A 26,699-nucleotide genomic window follows, 5' to 3' on the forward strand; every position below is an offset into this window, starting at 1 on the left:
TAAGTTGTAGTATTTGACATCGGTGTAATGTGCAATTACCGGGCTTGCAAATGCCAAACAGACTGCATTAAATTGTCTCCTAAGGGCCAGAGGGCCGACAGGAGAAATATGTTAAAATGGCCGTGGTGTCCCGTTCACCCCTCCCTAGTCCTACCCACGCCTTGGTGGCATCAGCCGTGAGGTCATCTCCATCGCGCAGGCATGGCAAATGGCTTCTCTTCCTGATAGTGATAGGATACGGTATTCCTTTTCTTTTGAAAAACCTGATACGGTATTCTTCTCCGGTGGTGTTGGATGGTTGTGGGGATGCACCTGGCGCGGGGATGAACGGAGGCAGGTGGGGGGATCCCACTCGCAGTCGCAGTCGCAGTCGCAGTCGCAGTCACCTGCTGATGCTGAGGAGAATGCATGTCGCCGCTAGCCTCCAAAATTGCTCTTTTTCCGGGCGTCCATGGTGCTAGTGGCTACTGTGGGTGGCAGGTTGGGAACCGTGAACAAATGCCGTGGTGTAAAGATCATCATCATCATTTGATTTAAAATCAGAAAGCTAACGAGACACTTGTACTAACCGCCAAGTCAATCGTTGAAGAGTGCGTGCTCCCAATGCAATGCAAGCGCAGCTGGTTCCTTCCTGTCCCCGTTGGGTTGGACGCCAAGATCCCGGGCGGGGGGGCAGAACCTGCCGCCCGCGGGTGAGGTGGGATGCATCATCCGCTCTGCTCTGTTCTGTTCCGCAGGCGGGACGCATTCTCTCCACAGCAGTCAGCAGCAGGTGGCCTGCCCCGGCTCGGCACAGCTGCCTCTGCCTGCACCTGCGCAGCTCTGACGACGAGTACTAGTATAAATGGCAAGAGTCCGAGTCCGATCGCAGGGAGAGGAGGGAGGCCGGAGCAGCCGCCCCACCTCGGCCACGCCGAGCAAACGAAGGTCACTCGCTTCCACTGCCTAGCTCTTCTAGTAGCTGCATCTTCTTCTTGTCAGTTGTCGCCACCTCATTCCTTTCGGGCTAGAGCTACCTGAAGCAGATGCATGTGGAATTGTGGAGTTCAGATAGCTGCCAGCGTTTTGGATTATCACCGGCGCCGGCTCCGGCCGGCGACCCACGTGTGCTTCGAAACCTTAGCGCCCACTCCAAATTCTATTGAATTTTCTACAGCCACAACACACCAGCTTTGTTGATTTTTTTTCCAACTGAAACAGGACAGACATCCCTGTCCTGAACTACTGGCATATGGAAACTGCCTGAAAATGACCTTTGTGTGTGCCTTGTACCATTATACTTCTCTTTACATCTTTCTTTCCCCTTTTCTAATATAATAGTAGCATTTTAGGCCTTTCACTTTAGCTTGTCGGCCAATAATTCTGACCACATCTCAAAACTCAAACGTGATTGCATTGACAGACACATAGTCAAGACCAAACGAACTACCTGAAACGCTTTGCAGGATTCCCTTGATCCTCCTTTTTCATGAAAGGGACATGCAGCTATTATGCAGCATAAAGGGATAGAAGACAACCTTGCTACACTTTCTATCGAGCTCTACCATAAGTCTGGTCCAATACTCCCATACTATTGTTAACCATATATATATATACTCGTATGTACACTGAGTTACCAATAGATACAGAGAGGAGCTTCACGGTGCATATCCACAGCAACTGTGTTTTCCATATTATGATGATTTATGAAACTGTAGCAGCATTGCATCATACAGATACTACTCTTGAAGATGCAGTTGAAGATACCTAAAATATATTTTAGATAGTTTACACTCTTTTCTGAAGAATGCAATTTAGATATGTTCTGGTGCCGCAGAACTACATTTTTTGCTATTCATCTCTGTCAATCTTGAGGCTCTCAACAAACCTCTTATAATTGTTCTCGTGGTTAGATGGCAGGAAGTCAAGGAAGTCCTGGAAGCTGCTTTCCTTGTACATTTCCGGGTGCTCCTCATCGACCAGCTCCTTGGCACAGTGGACCTTTTCATTCATGGAGAGACCATGGATGCTGGCAATAGAAATTCGTGATTCATCAGGATTTAGAATGGCCCGGTGGACAAGAGACTTGAGCTGTCCATTGCTCAAAACTTCCAGGTTGTCCCCAATATGGACGTGGAGGGCTCCAGGGATTGCAGGGACTGCTGTCCAGGTGTCGTCTTCATGGTGCATGACTTCAAGCCTGGCGGAGCTCTGCAGAAGGATGGTTATGAAACCACAATCGGAATGAGAACCCAATCCGACCTTGTCACCACAGTGTAAAAATTGTGGATAGTTATTCAAGGCCAGGAACTGCACTCCATTCTCAAGTTTTTCTTGGAGGTACAGTGGTCCTAACCTGAGACCTTCAAAAATTGCTTCCATAAGTTGCATTGACACTCCTTGTATCTCAGCAGCATAATCCCCCATCTTCTTCCTAGTGAGAAATTTTATTTGAAGAAAAAAATTAGGCCACTAGACTGGATGGCAGATCAAGATGTGCTGCAGTGAAAGAATTCTGCAGATTACCTGTATGTTGGCGGGTTTATTGGCCAGAATTGGACCCAGTCTTCCAGGGGATTGGCATAGTGCTTCAGGAGTGATCTGGCCGTGCTGATCCCATCCCTTGAGCTCGTGTCATATCTGATAGGTTGTTGGACGTCAGCTGACGCAAACTTCTCTTTATGCTCCGTGGAAAGTTCAAAGAACTCTGAGGCAGCTTCGAGGGCGCCCTTCATGACAGACTTGCTGATGCCATGGTTTACCACCTGTAAGTGTCAGTAAGATGGTATCAACATCGACATCCAGCCATCTGAATGTCTGCTGCATGTGTTTTTTTGTTCCTTGATCAGTTCTAATTTTCTTTTAACAGTCATTGTAAGCAAGTTGGTCAGGTTGCATCAGCATGAAGTGCACATGCATCGTAGTTTTCTTCCAAGTGCAGCTGGGGTTCAGTGCCATGGCCAGCAACAAGTGTTTAGGAGGACAGAGCAACAATAAGCAGCTTGCACTAACCTGAAAGCATCCCTGCTTGCGGCATGCCAGCGCAATCTCCTGGATGACAAGTGCCCTCACTACCTCGTCCATGCTCAGCCGGTCAATGTTGATCACAGGCAATGTGTGCGACGGCAGCCATGACCCTCTTGGTAGCTGCAGGTGGCTTGCCATGTATGTTGGTGAGAAGCAGGCTGGCCCTCGCCCTGAAACTCCAAACTAACAGGTTGACAATGCGTACTCTAATGCTCTTCTTTGAAGTGTTTGTGTTTCCAGTACAGCAAATGTGCATCCCAAGGGTGGTATTTATAGGCCCTGTTGATTGCTGAATCTGAGAAAAAGTATGCAAGCGAAAGAGAGAAGAGAAAAGTACACGAGGCATCCACATTGAAGGACTGGCCAGTGTGCAGAACCTTTTGTGAATCAAGACTGTGCTAATCCCCTGCACATTTGCGAGTGATCCAGTCCAGGAGAAGGCCACAGAAGCCTCGTCTTCGTCCAGATGGAGGAGATCTTCTTCATCGATGCTCAGATGGTTCCCTTCGTCTCGGTAGTGCTCACCAGCTGTGCCCGTTTGTTTGTTTGTTTGTTTGTTATTCTCTTGCCAAGTTGGTGCCGGGTACATCCCTCTCGCCGTCTTGGTCTTGTATTTAGGTGCTGTCGTTGCCATGTGTGGCTCAGCTCATGTGGACTAGTCTCCCCTCCCAGATAATGCTTGTTTTCTTGCAGGGTTGGGTTGGCACCGAAGAGCCAGCCGAACCAGAGGCAAGTGGGGCATACATCAGTCGCAAAGAGGGATTTGTTTTGGCCGCTGAAGCTGACAAAACTGCTCTTTTTTGGGGTGACTTCAGTCATGCCTTTTGGCACCTGCAGGACAACTGAACTGGAGACCTTTTAGTGTTTTTTTAGTTTTAGAATATAATAACGGAAAACATTTCAGTACTGCAGCACACGCAACCCTCGTTGCCCTAGTGGCCGACCTGGTTCAATGGTACAGTGGCAACTGGGCCAGATGATCATGGCCACTGGCCCCGTGGTATCTAATTGCACGTGTTGAGATGGGCCGGACGCACTGCATTGATTGCCTGGTGCAGAAGAAAACTCTTACATCCATCCAGGTTCAAGATGCTCAAGCACGGGATGAAAGAGATGAAATGAGCATACCTACCTTGGAGACTATGATTATAGGAGATCTTCATCGCACACATGGTGACATGGGTGAGGTGGACGTTTATTAACAGGCTATGCATTGGGGATTTTGCTTTGGTTTTAGTTGCTTGGAGGCTGGAGCCTCTGCTATTTTGTTAAAGTCTTGACTTGCTTACATATTTATATTTCTACCACAGCTATAAGCTATGACACATAATGAATGGTGAAGTGCATGCCTTATGCAAGGTCAGAATGAAGAATTCTTTAATCTAAAAAAAATGCGCCTGATCTCAGATCATGAAAATCAGCAATCTTGTACTGGTTCAGTAATGATCATATAGATCTGATTATGATATCTAAAAGGGTGATTACCTTCTAGTATAACTCAATATTAGTACAGCCAGTAAGTAGAACACGTGCCCCCGGACCCAACAACCCAACAAGTGGAGGTCCTTGAAGATCTGTCCACCATCAAGGAGATCCTGTGACTCTTCGAAGAGGCGAGCGGGCTTCGCACAAACATGCAGAAGAGCTCCATCGTACCAATCAGCTGCGCCACCGAGCAGCTCGAGATCGTCTCGAGAGCCGTGCCTTGTGAGGTGATTGACTTCCCTTGCAAATACTTGGGCCTGCCACTCTCTATCCAGAAGCTTACCAAAGCGGATCTCCAGCCTATTGTCGATAAGATCGCCGACATGCTCCCGGGCTGGAAGGCAGCACTAATGTCCACTGCGGGGCGTGCGGTTCTGGTGAAGGCTGTGCTAACAGCGATCCCGGTCTATTTTCTCATTGCGCTGGATGTGCCTAAATGGCTTCTCCGTGCCATCGACAAGCTACGTCGGGCCTTCCTCTGGAAGAGGCGCCGATTGGTGAATGGTGGAAACTGTCCTGTGACGTGGGAGCGAGCGTGCCGCCCGGAAGAGCTTGGAGGGTTGGGTATCCATAACCTACAGATCCTCGGGTGGGCACTCCGGATGCGTTGGCTTTGGCTTAGTAAGACGGATCCGGGGCGACCATGGGCTGCATTTAACATCAGGGTGCACCCCAACGTCACAGCCATGTTCGCCATTTCGGTTTCATCCTTGGTGGGAGGCGGAAGAACAACCCTCTTCTGGAAAGATCGTTGGCTGCACGGCAAGTCCATCGAGGACCTTGCTCCGGCTCTGGTCCCCTTTGTGAACAAGTGGGCGCGGTCTCGGAGGACTGTTCAGGAGGCCTTGCAAGAGTTGCGCTGGGTGGGTGACATTGCAGGAGGGCTGTCGGTGCCGGCAATCGTGGACTATCTGGAGCTTTGGGATGCTCTGGAGAATGTCCAGTTGCTCGAGAACCAACCGGACCAACATCTTTGGACACCTGAGAGCTCAGGTACTTACTCCGTTCGATCAGCGTACGCCAGGTTCTTTGTGGGCTCATCTGGATTTGAACCGTACAAGCGCCTATGGAAGTCTTGGGCGCCCCTTCGGTGCAAGATGTTCCCCTGGCTGGCCATTCTCAACAGGTGCTGGATGGCGGATCGGTTGGCCTATCGGGGACTTCAACACCCAGACATGTGCCCCCTCTGCGACCAAGAGGATGAGACAGTCCAACACATTCTCACGTCTTGTGTTTTCGCAAGACAGGTTTGGACGACCGTTCTTGGAAGGGTAGGACTACAGCACCTGGCCCCTACTTTGGAGTTTGACACCTTCAAGGATTGGTGGAGATGGGCTGCACGAAGGGCGCCGAAGGCCGCTAGAAAGGGGATGAATTCCCTGGTGATCCTAACAGCTTGGTCGATCTGGATGATGCGCAACCGCTGCGTTTTTGATGGTCGCCACCCGGACGCCCGTCTCGTGCTGCAGGAGATAAACGAGCAGGCAAACTTGTGGAAGCTGGCAGGGGCAAAGACGCTGGGGGAGCTGCTGCCATAGCTGGGGTGCTGCAGGGTTGTGGGTGTGGTTGTTTACCTTTTATTAGGCGCGTTTGTAACAAAAAAAACTAACCCAGGCCATGGATTCGGCGTTGTAACTTGGACCGATCTTTCTATCTATTAATACAACGACGCGCAGTTCTCCTGCACGTTCGAGAAAAAAAAGTGGAGGTGCTTGAGTGAGCACACACGGCTACAGAAGAGCAACAGGGGCAACGAGAGCCTTGATGGTCGCAGGCATGGTTTCTCGCCCAGATAACGATAGATATTCTCCAAGTGTCATCTGTCATGAACCTGCCGCAGAGATGATTAGACGAATTAAGGTAGGAGGTGCTCGCCCCGTAGCCTCCAAAATTGACCTTTTCTGGCACTTATCGCCCCGGCGATGAAAAGCCGATACACAACCAAATACTTGTGTCAGTTTTATCTTACATAACTTCAAGTGGGAGTAAGTGACAAAAAAAAACCCCTTCAAGTGGGAGTAGTTTTATCTTACTATCAACCGTGTGACTCATCTGGAACTAAACTTTACGCTTATGGCCTTAAAGTGAAGACAATGCCATGATAAGGTGTCGTGTAGAGAGCACTTCGTGATATTATTTTCTAGTGTATCCGGTGAGACCAATAGTTTCCAGATCTAAAAAACGTGACACCATAGGAGCCCTGTGGCAACTTGGTAAATTCACATAGGCAGTCTGTGGTCAGCCAGGCTGTGAGTAGATGATATTTTTCACCATCTAGCTCCTATGCTCGTAATTTTAGATTTCCATGACCAAACAGATGGATGCATTCACCTCAGAATCACTTGGATCCATGTGTGAATGTATCGAACAGAATATTTTCACTATCCTCTTGCAAACCAACATCATTTCTACTAGTCAAGGTCAGTTAAGAGGTGACAACTGGTGGAGGCTGAGGCATCATCTATGTCTAAAGTTTTAGTACTTTGTAGAATTCGAACCAAAGCAAGGGTACACGATGATCAGGCTTAACAAGCCAAGTTTAGACTGTTTCTGATGCTTGATGACACTAACAATGAACAGAGTCATCACTCATGCTAAAATAAGGCTTCTGCGGACTTCTTCAAATGTATAGCGACTAGCTCTGATATCAAAAGCATCACGGGAATAACTCAATTTAAAAGATAACTGAAAACCATTTGCATTCACCAAGAACTGCCACTAAGATTAAAATGATGCTATGACCAGAAATTTGACTCTTTTGCTATAACTGAAAACCATTTGCATCTACTCTTGAGTTAGATGACTCTTTTGACGGTACCAACAGACGTTTTGTGAGGAGAATTCAGGAGGTAGAGATCGGGGAGGCTTTGAAGAGGATGAAGGGAGGTAAAGCGATGGGCCCTGATGGTATCCCCATTGAGGTGTGGAGATGCCTAGGAGATAGAGCAATAGTATGGTTAACTAAGCTTTTTAATCTCATTTTTCGGTCAAACAAAATGCCGGAAGAATGGAGAAGTATATTAGTACTATCTTAAAAAATAAGGGCGATGTTCAAAGTTGTACTAACTACCGTGGGATTAAGCTGATGAGCCATACGATGAAGCTTTGGAAGAGGGTTATCGAGCATCGCCTAAGAAGAGTGACAAGTGTGACCCAAAACCAATTTGGGTTCATGCCTGGAAGGTCAACCATGGAGGCGATTTTCTTAATACGGCAATTGATGGAGAGATATAGGTGTAAGCATCTAGGCCCTCAAGGTATGTTTCGGTGATTAATGACAACCATTAATGTGACTAATGAGTTTGTGCAGCTTAATAGATAATTATCGCTCATTTGGTCATATGTCAAAAGAGGTCCCTCAATTTCGTTATCCAAAAAGTCGATCTCGGTATTCAACTCAAAAATATGTCAAGATTAAGGATCTTTCTAGTCCTAAGTGTCATAAGGCTGAGAAGGACACTTAGGTTAGTATAGGTTTTATAATTTTGTAGTGATCGCACTATTAAGAGGGGTTAAGGTCAAGTAACTTGAGCATGGACATGGTCATTTGAAAATGGATGCACACTATGGTCACTCAGGTTTCTAGAAGTTCAAATAAGTGGTTTTCAACTTGTATCTCAAGAATATTTGAATTTCACTCAAGACTCAAATCAGAAAAGGCAAAATCAGAAAAAGTCTATACACCGGTTTAACCGACGCTTCCACTTTTCTATACGTCGGTTAGACGAAGTCAGCAGAGTCTGGACAAGTTCTATACACCGGTTAAACCGATGTTGTTTGAATTAACGTCGGTGCATTAGTCCAGAGTTGGTTTTTTCCATGGCATTTCAAGTTCAATACACCGGTTAAACCGACGATGTTTGAAATGAGACGTCGGTGCAATTGACCAGTGAGATGGTTTTTCCAGGGATTTCAGAAGTTGTACTCACCGGTTAAACCGACGATGGTTTTGAGTTAACGTCGGTGCAGTTGTCCAGAGACTTGGTTTTTCAGTTGATCAGTGGACAACTACACTCACCGGTTAAACCGATGATACGTCGGTTAATCTGCCCAAGTTGTAACGGCTAGTTTTCAGAATGGGCAGTTTACATTCATCGGTTAAACCGACGCTGACTATTGGAGGTACGTCGGATTAACCGGCGCTACGCAGTTTTCTGTCAGCTTTTCTCCAACGGCTCTATTCGTGTGAGCTGCCTATATATACCCCTCCAATGAGTCATTTTGCACACTCTTGACACCAGGCTACATTCATACAATATACTCTTGTTGAGAGCCGCCTTGAGCTTCATCATTCACATATTTGTTCATTCAATCAATCAAGAAGCAAGACTAAGGACTTGAGTAGAGAGAAACTTGTGTGCATCCATTCTTGGTGATCGGTTCTTGCTCAAGTGAAGACCCTAGCTTGTTACTCTTGGTGATTGGCGGCACCTAGGTGATCTTGGTGATTGAAGGTGTTTCTTCCGGAGCTTGCCAACGATTGTGGGAGCCCAATGAAGGTTGTACGTGGCTTGAGCTCCACCACGCCGGGATGGTGAACGGAGACTCTTAGTGAGCGCCCAAGTCTCGGTGACATGGGAGGTGACAAGACTCTTAGTGTCACAACGTGGATTAGGGGTGTGTGCCAACACATCGACACCACGGGAAAAAATCCGATTGTCTCTTGCCCACTCTTTCTTTTCAAGCACTTACTTTCATGCAATTATTCATGTGCTTGACCTTAGAGATCATAGCTTAGCTCTACCTTGCTTAGTTTCATATTTTTGTTAGCTTGTGTAGTTTGCTTTGTTAGCCGGTTGGTGAATTGAGCCTTACTAGCATTGCATAGGTTAAGGTTGTTTTATTTGTCTTAGAATTTTGAAAAAGGTCCAATTCACCCCCCCTCTTGGTCCATCGATCCTTACAATAGGGAGCAGAAGAAGGACTTGCACATGGTCTTCATTGACCTTGAGAAGGCATATGACAAAGTACTGAGAAATGTCATGTGGTGGGCCTTGGAGAAGCATAAAGTCCCAACTAAGTACATTTCCCTCATTAAGGATATGTACAAGGATGCGACGACGTTTGTCCGGATATGTGATGGCAACACCACTGACTTTCCTAATAACATAGGCCTACACCAGGGGTCAGCATTGAGCCCTTATTTATTTGCTTTAGTGATGGATGAGGTCACAAGGAATATACAAGGTGAGATCTCTTGGTGTATGCTCTTTGCTGATGATGCGGTGCTAGTTGACGAGAGTAGGGCAGGGGTTAACAGGAAGTTAGAGCTGTGGAGACGCACGTTAGAGTCGAAAGGGTTCAGACTTAGTAGGACCAAGACCGAGAACATGATGTGCGATTTTAGCGCGACTAGGCTTGAGGGGGGAGACGTTAGTCTAGATGGGCAAGTGGTGGTCCAGAAGGATACTTTTCGGTATTTAGAATCGGTGTTACAAAAGGATGGCGACATTGATGAAGATGTTAGGCATAGAATTTCAGCTGGCTGGTTGAAATGGCGGCAAGCTTCTGGCATCCTTTGTGATAAGAGGGTGCCACAAAAGCTAAAAGGCAAATTCTATAGGACAGCAATTCGTCTGGCGATGTTATACGGTGCTGAATGTTGGCCTAAAAAGGCGACATGTCCAGCAACTGAGTGTAGCAGAGATGCGGATGTTGCGGTGGTTTTGCGGGCACACAAGGAGGGATAGAGTCTGGAACGAAGTTATTCGGGATAGGGTCGGGGTGGCACCAATTGTGGAGAAACTTACCCAGCATCGGCTGAGATGGTTTGAACATGTCCAACGAAGGCCTCCTGAGGCGCCGGTGCGTAATAGGGTTCTTGAGCGGGTCGATAATGTAAAGAGGGGTAGAGGTAGACCTAAACTGACGTGGGATGAGTCGGTTAAGAGACCTTAAGGATTGGAATATCTCTAAAGAGATAGCTTTGGATAGAAGCGCTTGGAGAATAGCTATCAATGTGCCTGAACCTTGAACTTATTTTTTTCGGGTTTCATCTCTAGCCTACCCCAACTTATTTGGAAAAAAAAGGCTATGTTGTTGTTGTTGTTGACCACAAATTTGACTGAGTTTCATCTAAAATGGTACCTTTAAGATGGTGCAAGGAGAAAGTAAATTTCATAGCAGCTCAATCCCAAACACCCATTCTTTTAATCACATTCTTCTCAACCCATGTTTTCCATAAGCCATTGGCCTAAGAAGTGGTACCAGCATTATTTTGCTTTCTTGATAGCACCATGAGATTGAAGCTGATGGAATCAGGAATGTCGCGCATGATGCCCTTAATGACAGGTACAGCATCCTGGTACAATACAATATACAGTTATCATTGTACGCAGGAAACATATGATTGCAAATTCTAATGACCAACACGACGGCCACTAATTTATGTTGTCCATTTTGTATGTTCTGATTTATTTAACCTTTAATCTAACAATAAATGACATATGCAAAGTTTTGAGTCAACCATGATTTGGAGGTTGGAACCATAGTAAAGGATCACCCAATTTAAGGAAATGCTACAGTATGTGGAAACAGAAACTAAACTTGCAGTACCTGCAGTAAACTTTTAGAAGAAGATGAGCCATGCTTTATAGGTCCATCCTTCATTCCATCAAGCTCATTAAGTGTTCCTACAAGTCAATTGAGTTCGTTTCTTTGACATGCAAATACATGAAAACGGACGACAAAAAGTTTGGCCTTACCATTGACAGCCACAAAACAAATGTAGTGCTCTTCCACAACATCACAGAGCTGGAAAAAAGGGACCCAAGTCATTATTAACGAAAAAAATCAGAGAAAATATCTCGCTTATTTTTTTCTTTACTTCTTGAAAGCTCAATGTGAAACCTGTTGATAAGCATATACAAAGTACAAACTGTAAGCATGTATAAAGTACTAACTTGTGTTGATAAGCATAACATGTACAAAGTACATACTGTAAGCATACTGTGTAAAGTACAAAGATGTTTATTTATCTTCGACTTAAGAGTGACAATAATCATGACAATACTTCCTCTATACAGATTGTTTATACTTTTTTGAGTCAGTGCCCCAGCGGAAGGTATGTAACTAAACTGTTAAGGGATGGAGTTGATTTTGTACTTGGTTCGTTTTTATCTTTAATAAAATATACGCCTAGTTATAAAAAAATACTTTACTATAAACTAAAATGGAAGGTTTTGAAGGAAGGTATGGCTGAATAGGATTGGATTGATTAGGGTGCAAAGTACGAGTACAAGTACATATAGGCAAGGGTGCCTAGGTATATGAAAATATCCTATCAGGGAATCCTTGCCTATCCTAATCACCAGATCTAATCCTAGGGGGGCGCACCTGGACAGTGCGGGCGCCCCAACCCTAAAGGCCAATATGGCCGGCACAACCAAAGGCCCATGGGCCAGCCTATACAACTCTCTAACAGGCCCCCCGCAGTCTGACCGTCGGTAGCACGAACGTTCAGACTGGACCTGAACTCCGAGAACACCGATGACGGAAGTCCCTTGGTGAAGATGTCGGCGTACTGAGACGATGTCGGAACATGCATGACGCGGACATCACCAACAGCAACACGCTCCCGCACGAAGTGAAGATCGATCTCAATGTGATTGGTGCGTTGATGTTGAATCGAGTTGGAGGACATGTAGACGGCGCTGATGTTGTCGCAGTAGACCAACGAAGCGCGCCGAGGAGGTGCATGAAGCTCAATGAGAAGCTGACGCAGCCAAGTGGCTTCTGCAACACCATTAGCCACTGCGCGATACTCAGCTTCAGCACTGGACCTGGAGACTGTATTCTGCCGCTTCGACGACCAGAAAACCAGGTTGTCCCCGAGAAACCCCGCATAACCCGATGTGGATTTGCGAGTATCCGGACAGCCTGCCCAGTCGACATCGGAGTACACAGTCAGCTCGCTCTTTGAAGACGGTCGAAGGAGAAGCCCCAGGTGAAGTGTCCCTCCGATGTAGCGCAGGATACGCTTCAATGCAGCAAGGTGAGGCTCGCGCGGATCATGCATATGCAAGCAAACCTGCTGAACAGCGTAAGCGATATCCGGCCTGGTGAAGGTGAGGTACTGCAAGGCACCTGCAAGACTCCGGAACTCAGAGGCATCCTGAACCGGTGGACCATCAGCCGCCAACTTGGGGTTGGTGTCCTCAGGAGTAGAGCACGGCTTGCACTCAGCCATACCAGCACGATCCAGAATGTCAACCATATACTGCCGCTGAGAAAGAAGAAGGCCCGAACCACAGCGCTGGACGTGCATCCCCAAGAAGTGGTGAAGCTCACCCAGATCGGTCATGCTGAACTCCTGCTGCAAAGCCTGAATGGTGCGCTGAAGAATAGCTGACGAGGAAGCTGTGAGAACGATGTCATCAACATACAGTAGCAAGTAGATGGTGTCGGTGCCGCGGTGGTAGACAAACAGGGAGGTGTCTGACTTGGCCTCGACGAAACCCAGACTGATCAGGTATGCTGCGAAGCGACTGTACCATGCACGAGGAGCCTGCTTCAACCCATAAAGAGATCTGTTGAGCCGACAGACAAAATCAGGGTGAGAGGGGTCCTCGAAACCAGCTGGCTGAGCACAGTAGACCGTCTCCGAGAGCGTGCCATGGAGGAAGGCGTTCTTCACATCGAGCTGGTGGATGGGCCACTGTCGAGAGAGCGCCAGGGAGAGGACGGTGCGAACGGTCGCAGGCTTCACCACAGGGTTGAATGTCTCATCAAAGTCCACACCTGGTCGCTGAGTGAACCCGCGCAGGACCCAGCGAGCCTTGTACCGTTCCAGAGAACTATCAGCCTTGAGCTTGTGCTTGAAGATCCACTTCCCGGTGACCACATTGGCACGTGGCGGGCGAGGAACCAGATCCCAGGTGTGATTCCTCAGGAGGGCAGCATGCTCTTCTTCCATAGCCGCCCGCCAATTGGGGTCGGCGAGGGCGCTACGGAAGATCTTCGGGACCGGGGACAGTGGCGCCGCGGTGAAGAGAGCAGGCTGCCTGAAGCCGAGCTTCGCATGGGTGACCATGCGATGCTTGTTGACGACGGGGACCACCGGCACGGCTCCCTTCAGCAGAGGAAGTGTGCCGGTGATTGGAGGGGGAGGCGGCGCAGCCTGGGTACGTCGCGTGTAGACACGGTCGTAGGGCTGCACCGTCGGGAGAGGACGCGCTGCCTGGCGAGAGGCAGGGTCCGAGCCCGGTGCAGGTGAAGCACGGGCTAGGGTGGCCGGGCTCAGCGGAGCAAAGCCTGGCGGGACCGTCGGGGCCGCACGTGGCAGTGCGGGAGAGGGCACTCCGGGGGCCGCACGTGGCTGTGCGGGGGAGGGCGCTCCGGGTGCCGCAAGTGGCCGTGCGGGGGCGGGCGCTCCGGGGGCCGCCCGTGGCAGTGCGGAGGTGGGTGCTCCGGGGGCCGCACATGGCAGTGCGGAGGACGGCGTCCCGACAGATCCTGGCGCCAAGGGGGTAGGCGCCAGAGGTGGAGGTCCTGCAGGGAAAAGGGTTTGTGACGGTCCTATCGGAGCCGGCACAATATCAGTAGAATCCTCCAAAAAATCATATGCCTGAGGGGTACGGGGGTGGGGACGACAGCTCAGCGAAAGGGAAAACGGACTCGTCGAACACAACGTGCCTAGATATGATGACACGGTTGGACGAGGTGTCAAGACAACGGTACCCTTTATGATGAGTTGAATATCCAAGGAAGACACACGGGAGAGAACGAGGTGCTAGCTTATGACTGGCAGTGGCAGTCATGTTGGGGTAGCACAGGCAACCAAAGACACGGAGATGAGCATAGGACGGTGGCGAGCCGTACAGGGCCATGTGGGGCGTGGCCATGCTCAGCATCTTGGTTGGTAGGAGGTTTAGGAGATGGGTGGCGGTGTGCAGGGCCTCGACCCAGTAAGAGGGCGGCAGACTTGCCTGGAACAGGAGCGAGCGGAGGATGTTGTTGGTGGAACGAATGATCCGCTCAGCTCGACCGTTCTGAGGCGAAGTGTAGGGGCATGACATGCGCAGGTGTGTGCCGCGGGTGAGGAAGAAGGTCCGGGCGTTGGAGTTATCAAACTCGCGCCCGTTGTCGCACTGCACAGCTTTGACAGTGGCACCGAACTGTGTAGTCACATAAGAGAAGAAATTAGCGAGAGTGTCATACGTGTCGGACTTGAGACGTAGGGGAAACGTCCATAAGTAGTGAGAGCAGTCATCAAGAATAACCAAATAATATTTGTAACCAGAAATACTAACAATAGGAGATGTCCATAGGTCACAATGAATAAGATCAAACTTGTTTGACGCTCAGGACGACGACACCAGATAGGGAAGACGAGTGTGGCGGCCGAGTTGACACGCATGACAAAGAGATGAGCTAATATCTTTATTACATGACGGCAGCATGGAAGCTAATTTGGTCAAAGCCTCATGACCAGGATGACCAAGGCGGCGGTGCCATAAGGTGGAGGTGGAGCCGGCAGCTAAGGCAGTGGCAGCAGCAGGGAGGTGCAGAGGGTACAGAGGCCCGGAGCTATTGCACCTGACGATCACGTTCCGAGTCCCGAGATCCTTCACAGAGCAACCAGAGGGGTCAAATTCCACTGAGCAATTGTTATCAGAAGTAAACTGGCGCACAGATATAAGATTCTTAATAAGTTTCGGGGAAACGAGAACATTATTAAGATGCAGAGGACCTGACAAGTGTGATGTGCCAGTGGAGGTGACGGGGAGCAAAGAACCATCACCGACAACAATAGCTGAAGGAAAAGGGTACCGCTGGGGAAAAATATGTGAAAGAGTGCGAGAGTCGGAGATCATGTGAGAGGTAGCACCTGAGTCGAAGTACCACTCGTTTTGTTGCGGCTGCTGATTCAGCGTCATGGTGCTAAAAGTGGAGGCGAGAGACTGTTGATCCCACGACGGCAACCCGGCGATGGGGTTGTAGGACCCCGGAGTGCCAGCCCACTGGCTGGCGGGCTGAGAAGCGGGAGCAGGCGCAGGCTGGAAGGCCTGGAGGGCCTGCGCCTGTGCTGCCTAGGCCGCCTGGGCCTGCACCTGGGCCGCCTGCCAGGCCTGCAGTTGCTGGAGCTGGGCTTGCTGAGCGAGCAGGGCCTGCGGGGGAGGGGCAGCCTGCTGTGGACGTGGGCCGGGCCACATCTGGATGGCCCCGATCCACGGATTGTGGAAGGTGGGCCAGGGCACGGTGGGGGCGGCTTGCGTGGCGCTGCCGCTGCTGCTGCCGCCGTTGCCGCTGCTGGAGCCGCCAGACTTCGGCTGGCGGTTGCTGCGCTTGCCGGAGCGCCTGGTCTTGGAGGTGGCGCCACCAGACCCGCCCCCGGAACCGCCAGAACACTGCTATGGGACGGGCACAGAGGGCCGGCCGGCGGCTGCGGCGAGGAGGGCGGTGGAGAGATCCGGATCGGAGGCGCCCACGGTGATCTCCTCGAGTAGGAGGTCATTCTTGGCCTCCAAGAACGTGGGGAAGGGGCGCCCTCGACGGATGTGGCGGCCGATGGCGGTGTACTTGGCGTTGAGGCCATGTACGAGGTTGAGGACGAGGGTCCGGTCGGAGACGGGCTCGCCCAGGTTGCCGAGCTGGTCGGCCATGGTCTTGAGGCGCCTGCAGTAATCTGAAATAGACAGATCACCTTGCTTGAAGCCGCGGAACTGGGCGTCAAGGAGGAGGGCACGCGTCTCCTGGTTGTCGAGGAACTGAAACTCGACGGCAACCCAGATGGTGTGGGCAGAGGCGTCGGGCGTCATGACGGTCTCGACGAGGTCGTAGGAGATCGTCCCGTAGATCCATGACCGGACGACGCAATCCATGCGCGCCCAGTCAGGATAGCTGGCCGGGGGGTCGTCGAGGAGGACGTGGTCCTGCAAGGAGAACTTGCCGAGGACGAGAAGGAACTGCTCACGCCACCTGGTGTAGTTGCCGGCGGCGACGTCGAGGACGACGGGGACGAGGCTCCGGATGTTCTGAACCGCAACAACCTGGGCGTGCAGATTCAGAACGGCGGCCGCTTCGTGAAGCAGCATGGCGCCGTGGACGTCGTGGACAGACTTGTCGTCGTCCTCGTGCGCCGGCGGGGCGGGGGGTGGATCAGCGGCGGCGGCCGCTGCGCGCTCCTTGGCAGCAAGGAGCGCCTGGCGAAGGCACTCGGTGGCGGCGTCACGCTCCTTGGCTGCAGCGTCGGCGAGCTTCTCGGCCTCGGCGGCGTGCGCTAGGGCATCAGCCCTAGCCTTGGCGCTGGCAGCCCTGCGTTCCTCCTCCGTCTTGGGGGAGGAAGGCTCGGAGTGGGATCCAGCCATGGAGTGGCTGCTGCGGCGGGGAACACCGGAGCAGGGGGGGCAGCTGCAGGTCAGCGCGCGCTAGGGTTAGCGGAAGCGAGGTCGGGGGTGACCCGGTCTCTTGATACCATGAAGGAAGGTATGGCTGAATAGGATTGGATTGATTAGGGTGCAAAGCACGAGTACAAGTACATATAGGCAAGGATGCCTAGGTATATGGAAATATCCTATCAGGGGATCCTTGCCTATCCTAATCACCAGATCTAATCCTAGGGGGGGCGCACCTGGACAGTGCGGGCGCCCCAACCCTAAAGGCCAATATGGCCGGCACAACCAAAGGCCCATGGGCCAGCCTATACAACTCTCTAACAGGTTTAAGCTCACATGCACTTTTTTCTGTCCCGCCCAGCACTCAGAAATTAAAAATTTTATACTAACATAACACATGAAAAAGAAGGTTTCAAGGATCACACAACTGTATAACTGTATACCCCTATAGCCCTATACGCAGATTGCAGAGGATATCTGTTCTTTAATGTCTCCCAGTTTCAAGTTTCAAGCCCAGTTCACATACACAAGGAAAGTAGTATGGCAGTACCTCTGTGACACCAGCACTGGCGGCCAATGAGTGAGCCTTTGCCATGGCATCGTCCTTCTCAAGAAACAAAGCACGCTGAAAAGCATGGCATGAGCCATGAGGTATAAAGAAAAAACTGTAAGACTGATCAAAATAACCTGGTAATGAGCACAGATTCTGACAAAACAAACAAGAACCTCGTATGGGCCCATGCTAGCAGTTGATTTGAAGAACACGTCCAAGCCTGAATTCTCCACTACAATGGACCAGATAGGTTCCTTCATTTCAGAAACTTGGGGGAGAACAAGAAAGATACCAAGTATCTTATAAAGAATTTGGCATGCTACATATAGTAGTTTGAAGTTACCTAAATTGATTTCTGAAGACGAATTTCCAACAGCATGGATTAGAGCGATAGTTCCACAAGCATTTCCCAATGATTCAATCTGTTTAATGAAGTAAACCGGATCCCGTGTTTCCTGCTACACAAGATATGAAACAAATATGAGCAATAAGGGAGAAATGCTGATTTATGTAAACCATCTGGAGTTTGCCATGGAGAAATGCTGATTTATGTAAACCATCTGGAGTTTGCCATGATATGAAGAAAAGTGGCGTCTACAAGGAACAGAATCGCTCACCCTCTCTCCATAAGATAAGAGTAGGTCTGAAGAGTAACTTGCATCCTGCAGTGGAACAAGAGTGCATTTCAACAAAAGACTGAACTTGCATACTAGTTCAGAAAGTCAGAAAAAGCAAAGGAAAGTTATACACAATCCGCATTAAAAATTAATACATCTCTATACAAAATAAAACAGTACATCCGTAATCGGATGAGTTTTGTTGCACAAACACATCATGGGAAAACTTGTTTGTGTACTTATTAGTCATCACTAACATGCCGTGCCAAGAGTCCAAGACTGCCAGTGCTCAGGGTGATATCGTCTGAGGGTTATATACTTCTATAGCACAAGTCATAGTGAGGCTTGGTGACTAATCAGGCGATTGCACTCCAGCAAGAGGTGTTGCCTCAATGCGGCATCATTGCTTGCGCTCCTGCGACTAGAGTCCCCACTAAGCTACTATTTACACTAAGCAGTCAGCACTGGTTTTGGGTACTGGCAATGGTGAAGCTTGATGAGTAATCCGAAAACTGCTCATGCTCGCGCTGGTTTTGGGGGAACAAACGGATCGGAGCCCTAATTTTCCCAAAATCGAGAGGGAAATAAGTTTCTCGAGCATGTCCGATGTGCCTACTCTCCTGATACGGGGAGGAAAAATGTCCAACGTACCTGGGGCGGATCAGGGAAGCAGAGAATAACGGCGAGCACAGGCTGGGGCACCATATCCAACGCGTCGGCGTCGAGCCCGTACACGTCGTGGAACTCCGCCTCGTCCTCCGGGACGCCCAGCGACCACACGAACTGCGTTCACGCGGGGGCGCGGCCGCAACGAGGTCAGGGAGGCCAGAGCGAGGCCATCGAATCGGTGGTCACGGATCGTACCTGGTTGAAAACTTCGGGGCTCGACTCCAGCGGCGGCCACCGCTCGCCGGCGGAGGCCGGAGCCGACCCCGAGGGGGACGACGGCAGAGCCATGGCTTGGCTGTGTTTGCGCACGGTGGAGCGCGTAAGTGGGCTCACGGATCTTAAATGGGCCGAATGCATACCGCGCCTTGTATTCGTTGGGCTCGAGTAAATCTGGGCTATTTCGGCCCATGTTCACTGGCTTATTAAGTCTTTCCATCTGAATTGCTACAATACAGTGAATTCAGTTACGCATTTTCTTCTTCTCAGCTAGCCGTGTCCACTCACGCTGTCATTCGCCATTAAGGAGCAGATTAGCACTAGCATGTGCAATTTCCCCCAGCCACACATACTGTACTCCGTTACGTTAAAAGGGCCCCGCCACTCTGCTCCAAGCCCCGCGTCGAACATTGCAACATTTGTTAATTGCAGGTCATAAATAAGGAATCTATACTCTAATGATTCATTGCACTACATGGAGTGGAGCCTTTTTATTCTAGCAGTAAACTAGTAATGCCAAGCAACCGGCTTGTCGGCTTGATATTGGACCCTATCTAATGAACTGTGCGGTCACTGTATAATAATCTGATCACCCTTAGCTTTGCGTTGGGAAAAAGGTGTGGTGTTCTAGAACGCGAATCCGATCTCTCCACGGACGAATGGGAGATTTGGTGCGCGGAATATATACTAGAGTGCGTGATCGTCGCAGCAGGAGAAACAATCTGTCCCTGATTGCATATATGTTTCCTGACGATCTATCTGCCGGGACGGACCCCAGCCGTGCAGTGGTTCAGATAGGCTAATTGCTTCATCCCGGTTGGAATGGCTATGGCCGCCAAGGTAACCACTTGGGATTTCTTGCTTCGTTACTCTGAAGCTGTACACTTCTCTGGAAGCGTACGGCCGGCTTTACTTTTGGATGCTCATGGTTGCTTAACGAGATTGCTGATGTGTTGTTGTCCTGCTGCATACGCAAACGCAGAAGGTGGTGCTGCTTCTGGGTCTCCACGAGAACGACGCAAAGGAGCAGCGGAAGGTGCTCAAAGCAGTCTCCGCTTTCCCTGGTGGTTTCGCCCTTCCTTTACCCGCTCAGATTTTTGAACTTGGACGAAATTTCACTGCGCTGTACAAGTGCTTTATTCCCTGTTTGTACAAGCAAGCCTGAATTTGTTCTCAAATCAAAACTCAAAAAATTTGTTCTCAACCCTGACAACGACAACCTGAATACCTGATCGCGCAGGCCTCGACCTGATCGCCATCGACATGAAGGAACGCAAACTGACGGTGGTCGGCCTGGTGGATCCGATTGAGCTCGTGACCAAGCTGCGCAAGCTCTGGCACGCGGACATCCTCTCCGTCGGCCCGGCCAAGGACGACAAAGCAGCAGCAGCAGCCGCAGCCGCCTGGGACCAGAGAGATGGCGGCGCCGGCGGCGTAAAGGAAGAGGGCGACAAGCAGGGGCACCAGGAGGTGGCGGTCGCCAAGCAGGTGGAGAGGCCCGACGACGACATGCGCTCGTGGCCGCACGCGGTGGTCTACCCCCCGCGGTACCCGCCCCCCTACCACCACCACCACCAGTACGTCGCCGGCGGCCACGGCCCGCAGGTGAACCACCCCCACAACGGCGCCTACGTCGCCGGCGGCCGCGGGGCGCGGGAGAGCCACCCCAGCTCCTACGTCGCGCACGGCCACGGCGCACGGGAGCTCCTCCCGAACACCTACCCCTACGCCGCCCGCGGCTACGGGGCGCAGGAGAACCCTCCCAACGCCTGCGCCATCTGCTGATGATGAGCTGATCATGATCATGGCGCCGACCGATTGTATTTGGTTGGTCCTCTGAACTTAGCTGCGCTCATCATCCCTGCACTTGGGTTGGCTGTAGAGGCGACTCATCATCAAGATTCGCTGCAGTTCAACTTCTGAATTCTGATCAGTGTGCGTGTAATGTGCATATACTTTTAAGTGATCTCGTCCTAGTATCTTGGTATATCGAGGTATGATGTAATGTAAAAGCAGACTGTACGGTTACATTCAAACAAGAGGTGCGCCATCGCCCGGCCTTCCCATGTTCCTGCTGCAGATGCAGGCAACCTGAGCCGAGGGGGGGGTTGTTGGGGAGGGGATCTACCATGGCGTGAGAGGAGGGTCTCACGCCGTTGCGCGTGGCGCCGTGTGCATGTTCAGGAAGTGGGGGGCGGCGGCGGCGGCTCGGAAAGAGGGCGGCCGGCGCGGTGCCGCCGATCAGCTGATGGTGCGCGGGTGCGGCAAAGGCACGGCAAGGAGGACGCGGGTCATGGAGAGGCGATTGGATCGATCACGGCCGTAGAGATCCGATCCAACGGATGATAACAACTCAGGGTGGACGGCATTTCATTTACCGTCCACCCCGGACGGTATTTGGTTCACCGTCCACCCTGGGTCGTAGCGGGCCAGGGCACCGGAGCACCCGGATGGCATCCTCCCTCCTCCGGCTGCAGAGTCCGACAGGGACGGCCTGGAGGCCGGCTCCGCCGCGTTCCTCGCCTGCTTCTGCTGCGGCTCACTTGCAGCGTTCGGGCAAAATCGTCGCCGGCGTCGGTCCATCCAGACTCCAGAACCCGCCGCCGGGCGGGCACTCCGCGAGTGCACGTCGTCGCTGGCATGCTTGGCCGGTGGCTCCTCGAGAGGCGAGGGATCTCCGTGCGGGGCGGGTTGGGTGGCCGCGCTGGCGTCTCCGCCATCACAGGCCCAGTTCGTTGGCCGTACGTGCTAGCAGGCGTCGGATGAACCACGAACACCAAGTCGCCAATGGAAGGCCAGGAAGAAAAGGCGACAATTTCTGATTGTGTTTGGTCGAGCGATCCCCTTTCATGTTTGAAGTGATGATCTCATCGTATCTGCAACTGTCAGAGACAAAAAAAATACAATAGCGGAATGATCCTGTTTGCGCAGGGCCGTCGGTAGCCAAGTGATACAGCATGCGTAGCTCAAAGTATCCATGGCCGTCCGCAAACTCTGAAGCTATAATAAGCTCAGGATCTCGCTGCGGGTCCAACAGCAGATTGCTGAAAACATTTTGAGAATTCAGCATGGCTCCCGGCGGATGGAGCATGCAGTCGGGCGCCTTCAGAACAGAGGCGATCCATGTGTTCAGTGGCCTGGCAATGACCTCGCCTATGCCGACGATCTTGCGGTTGAGGGACTGCGAGCGGATGCTCCAGGTGAGGTGGGTGCCGCGGTGGTGGCGACTTGAATTGAGGGACGTTGGGTAGGTAGAGGCGGCGAGCTACTTTGATGAGAGCGAAGGATTGTGTGCGGCGGCGTAACCATGTTCAGGGAGACTGCGGCCTGCCGGCGCCGACGGCGCAGTGAGCGCCGACGGAGAGCGCGCGGCGCGGAAAGCTGGCCTGCGGGTCGTGGACGGAGCTCTTCAGAACGAGGCGGGGTCAGGGATTGGATAAATCACGGCCGCACATATCCGATCCAACGTACAGTAATGACCCAGGGTGGACGGTATTTCATTTACCGTCCACCCCGGACGGTATTTTAATCCCCGACCACCCTGATCGTAGCGGCGGCGCGCTTCAGGGCTCAGGTGGCGTCTCGCCGGAGGCCCGGAGCGTCCACGCCGCATCCGCTTCGACGGCGCCGTCCTGGGGAATCCTTCTCCGACCTCGCCGGAGGTCCTCAGGAACGGTTTGGCTTGCTGGTGCCGCCGTGCCGGGAACATGCGAATTCGTCTGCTGCTGCCATTTCGACTGGAGCTCGTGGCGCTCGGCCAAACTCGTCATGCGAGCAGCAGCGACATTCTGTCGACGAGATCGTCCCGTGACGATTGTGTTTCGCGGGAAGGGCGTCGTCTATTCGACGGCCATGGCTGCGCCGCTGGTCGTGGCACAGACCAAGGACGACGTTCGGCGACGCCACTCCATCAGGCAGGGTACCCTCTGGCCATACGCTTCGTGCGATGTCTGGCCGCAGGTCCGCCGCATCCGGACTGGCTCCCGCGTCGATGGAGCCTTTGTGGAGAGTCCCCGTTGCACGGGCGCGGCCGCCGGCGGCGGACCGCGGAGCGTGGAGTCAGGAACAGCGCGCGGTGATGGCCGCATATCGTCGTGTCGCGCGGCGCATGTAGTTTGCTGCTGAGCTCATTCAACATTCCTGATCAAACACAATTCACGGACGGCAAATCAGGTGCAGCAGCCCGGGAGGCCTTCCTGTTCCTGCTCCAGCCACAGCCCACAATCAACCTGAGTCGAGGGGCGTTGGGGAATGGGGAGGGGAGCTACCTTGACGCGAGCGGAGGGTCTTACGCCGTTGCGCGCGCACGGCGCCGTGTGCATGTCCAGGAAGAGGGCGGCGGCGGCGGAGGCTCGGAAAAAGGCCGGCCGGCCGGCCGGCGCGGTGACGCTGATGGTCGGCGGGTGCGGCAAGGCAAGGAGGACACGGTCGCGGTCAGCGCTCACGAGAGCAGGGAATATCAGGCCCTGCAATTGGATCGATCGCGGCCGCCGAGATCCGATCCAACGGATGATAACGACCCAGGGTGTATGGTATTTGGTTTACCGTCCACCCGGACGGTATTTTGTTTACCGTCCACCCCGGACGGTAGCCGCGCAACACCAAGCCGCGGCACGGAGCCTCCGGACGGCATCGGTGTCCTCCTCCAGGGGCAGAGTCCAACAGGAACGGCCCGACGACCGGCTCCGCCGTGCAAGCATCCTCGCCTGCTTCTATTTCGGCTCCCTGGCGGTGCTCGGACAAAATCGTCACCGGCGGCGGTCCAGTCTAGAATGCGCCGCAGGGCGGGCGCTCCGCGAGTGTGCGTCGTCGCTGGCATGCGTGGCTCCTCGAGACTCAAGAGGCGAGGGATCTCCGTAGCGAGTGTCGGATGAACCACAGATGCCAAGTCGCCAACGGAGGGCCAAGGGAAAAAAGTGACAATTTTGTTGTTTGTGTTTGGTCGAGCGATCCCCTTTCATGTTCGAATTGATGAACTCATCATTATAGTTGGCCAACCGGGCGGCACGGCACGGCACGGCACGGGCACGGGCACGGGCACGGGCACGGCAGAGCACTGCACGTCGGGGCACGGCGGCGCTACCGTGCCGGCATCCCGGCCCAAGCACGGCCCTACGAGGGCGCCGGCGTGCCGTGCCGTGCCCCTAGGCACGATGGCACGGTAGCAACAGCCGGAGGGGCGACGGCGGCGGCCGGGGAGACCGAGGCAATGGCGGCGGCCTAGGAGCCGTGGGCGACGACGATGGCGGCGGTGGCCGGGGAGCAAGGAGAGGACGGATGACTGCAGCAGCGGCTTGCATGGGGGACGACGGCAGCGGCGGCCGAGGATGACCTGCGCAGCGGCGGCCGAGGGCGACGCCGCGTGGAGGCAGGGCAGGGCAGGGCGCGACAGGAGTGGCGGCTGCGGTATGCGAGCGGCGGCGGCATGAAGAAGAGAGGAGGGAGGGGAGAAAAATGAAAAGAAGATTAGGGTTTTTAGTTTTCATGGTTTTATCGGCCCGGGCCGTGCTGGCACTGCGGGCCGACATGGAGGCCCAGGCATGGCACTACTATTGGGCCGTGCCTGGCACGGGCACGGTGGCCACGAGCCGGGTTGTTCCAGTGCCGTGCTTTTTCGGCTCATGCCCGTGCTGGCCCAGCGGGCTAGTTCATTTGGCCAACTATATTCATCGTATCTGCAACTGTCAGACTAAAAGAATACAATAGCGGAATGATCCTTTTTGCGCAGGGCCGTCGGCGATACAGGATGCGTAGCTCAACATATCCATGGCCGTCTGCAAACTCTGAAACTCTGAAGCTATAATAAGCTCAGGGGCTCGCTGCGGGTCCAACAGCAGACTGCTGAAAACATCTTGAGAATCCAGCATGACTGCAGCGCCGGCTACACATTGCTTATTGGTTATGGCCCGGACTGTCACTCTATCAGGCGAAGATCACAATTCACAACAGCAGTTTCAGGCACTGCAGGCAGTCCTCATTGTTCGATTACTACACCCTGCTAGTATCCCAACAAGCTGACTCTCTGACTGAAGCAGGGTATCGACGCTGAGGCCCCAACGAGAGCACCTTGCTCGATTGGGATGTTCCTGCGCGCAGACGGTGGTGGCGACATGGCCATGCCCCGGAAGAGCACCGCGGCGTTCCGGTGGTAGGCCGCCAGGGCACCTGCGTGCCGAACGCAGCCTGGCCCGGCGGCTGCTGTTCGAGTGTTCGTCTGCGAACGGTAAAGCGTCGGCGAGATCGTGGCGCCACCTTGGAGGAGACCGCGGCCTGCCGGCGCTGCCAGCGCCGTGAGCGCCGATGGAGAGCGCGCGGTGCGGCAGGCCCGGCCTGCATCTATGCGGGTTGTGGACGGAGGTCTTCAGAACAAGCTAGAGGCAGGGTCGGGGATTGGATAAATCACGGCCACACACGTGCCAGCGCCGTGAGCGCCGATGGAGAGCGCGCGGTGCGGCAGGCCCGGCCTGCATCTATGCGGGTTGTGGACGGAGGTCTTCAGAACAAGCTAGGCAGGGTCGGGGATTGGATAAATCACGGCCACACACGTCTGATCCGACGTACAGAAACAACCCAGGGTGGACGGTATTTGAATTACCGTCCACCCCGGACGGTACCCCGACCACCCTGGTCCTAGCGGCGGCGCGCTTCAGGCGGCGTCTCGCCCCGTGCCGACCGCAAAGGGCTTCGTCTACTCCGCGGCCATGGCTGCGCCGCTGGTCGTGGGGCACAGACCAAGGACGACGTCCGGCGATGTCACTCCGTCAGGCAGGGCACCCAGGCTATACGCTTCGTGCGACGTCTGGCAAGCAGGTTTGCCGCATCCGGGTGGCTCCCGCGTCGATGCAGCTTTCCTCTGGAGAGCCCCCGTTGCACGGGCGCGGCCGATGGCGGCGTCAGGAACAGCGCACGGTAGTGGCCGCGCGTATCGTCGGTGTCGCCTGGCGCATGTAGTTTGCTGCTGAGCTGATGCTCATTCGACATTCGTGATCAAACACAACTCACGAACGGCAAATCAAGTGCTGCAGCTCGTCTCGATCTCTACTTCCGTGTTGCATCGTTGCATAAGTGAGGAGAGAAACGGCCGGGGGCGGTCGGCGTTCCCAACACCATCCACCCTAGATCCTCCGTTTCCCGGCAGCCCACACAGGGGCCCAAAATTCCCGCAAGAATTCGAGCAGACGAGTAGCGGATTGCCGGATCATGGTGTGAAATTTCATACCGTGACATGTTCCATGGAGAGAGAAATGAAAACAAGAAGAAATCGTAGGGGTGGACGGTACCCCTGATTTTTCAGCTTGCATGCGCATGCCGAACCTTCGAACGTCGCATGCCTTCCTCGCTCCGATGAAAGCTAATCCGATCGATCAGTGCGATGATAGTTGAGGCGCATGCATCCCGGCTGCTATCGATTGTGTATTTGTGTCTGCCTGCCATTGCCAATTTGTCATGCGGCGGCCGGCGTTCGGGCTAAACCCGTCGCCGGGCGGATGCTCCGTGACCGTGACTCCGTGAGACAACGAGAGAGCGCTCGCGGCGAGGAGGATGGCACTCGGAGCTCCAGGAAGGTGCGGGCTGGGCGTGCCGGGTCGGGTGGCCTGCGCTAGTGATGGAGGCATGGCGGCCTCATCGGCGAGTACATTGCCGGGGCCTGTGTCGCGGCGCGGACGCTTCGGGCCCTTCTGTTCGGCCCCTTGCTGGGGAACACTGCCCGGCCCGCCAGTTTGCGCGGCGGCGTGTCCACTTCGTGCGACGGGTCAGCGGCGCCACGGGGCGGTTTTTTTTTTATATATTTTAAAAAAAATTCAAAAATATATGCCC

At 53.0% G+C, this 26,699-nt stretch overlaps 2 protein-coding genes across 4 annotated transcripts; one reads left to right on the forward strand and one right to left on the reverse strand.

Annotated features, from left to right (window-relative positions):
* Positions 1-1,647: 1,647 nt before the first annotated feature.
* LOC120642788 (2-oxoglutarate-dependent dioxygenase 21, chloroplastic-like) lies at positions 1,648-19,019 on the reverse strand. 3 transcript variants are annotated; one of them, XM_039919379.1, is made up of 13 exons: positions 18,861-19,019; positions 18,648-18,779; positions 17,997-18,041; positions 17,723-17,837; positions 17,553-17,611; positions 17,377-17,451; positions 11,196-11,244; positions 11,047-11,123; positions 10,699-10,792; positions 2,992-3,176; positions 2,506-2,744; positions 2,336-2,413; positions 1,648-2,190 (listed from the first exon to the last, which is right to left on the reverse strand). In XM_039919379.1, exons 1-13 carry the CDS (start codon positions 18,951-18,953, stop codon positions 2,082-2,084), a joined length of 1,350 nt encoding a protein of 449 aa, XP_039775313.1. In that variant the 5' UTR covers positions 18,954-19,019; the 3' UTR covers positions 1,648-2,081. The 3 variants fall into 3 exon arrangements, with proteins under 3 accessions (XP_039775313.1, XP_039775312.1, XP_039775311.1); XM_039919378.1 differs by having other exon boundaries at positions 1,648-2,413; positions 17,723-17,834; XM_039919377.1 differs by having other exon boundaries at positions 1,648-2,413.
* Positions 19,020-19,517: 498 nt separating this feature from the next.
* LOC120642791 (heavy metal-associated isoprenylated plant protein 39-like) lies at positions 19,518-20,947 on the forward strand. The gene is made up of 3 exons (XM_039919381.1): positions 19,518-19,721; positions 19,864-19,945; positions 20,122-20,947. The coding sequence occupies exons 1-3, from the start codon at positions 19,704-19,706 to the stop codon at positions 20,664-20,666; spliced, it is 645 nt and encodes a 214-aa protein (XP_039775315.1). The 5' UTR covers positions 19,518-19,703; the 3' UTR covers positions 20,667-20,947.
* Positions 20,948-26,699: the final 5,752 nt, after the last annotated feature.

Source organism: Panicum virgatum, chromosome 7K (genome assembly GCF_016808335.1).
Source record: "Panicum virgatum strain AP13 chromosome 7K, P.virgatum_v5, whole genome shotgun sequence".
Classification (NCBI taxonomy): Eukaryota; Viridiplantae; Streptophyta; class Magnoliopsida; order Poales; family Poaceae; genus Panicum; species Panicum virgatum.

Coding starts and splice junctions, on each gene's coding strand:
- LOC120642788 (XM_039919377.1), bottom strand. CDS start 18,953: ATGGCTCTGCCGTCGTCCCCCTCGGGGTCGGCTCCGGCCTCCGCCGGC. Junction 3,177..10,698: donor AAGAAAGCAAAATAATGCTG/GTACCACTTCTT, acceptor TTGGAGTTTCAG/GGCGAGGGCCAGCCTGCTTC. Junction 2,414..2,505: donor ATAAACCCGCCAACATACAG/GTAATCTGCAGA, acceptor ATTTCTCACTAG/GAAGAAGATGGGGGATTATG.
- LOC120642791 (XM_039919381.1), top strand. Junction 19,946..20,121: donor AGCAGTCTCCGCTTTCCCTG/GTGGTTTCGCCC, acceptor CTGATCGCGCAG/GCCTCGACCTGATCGCCATC.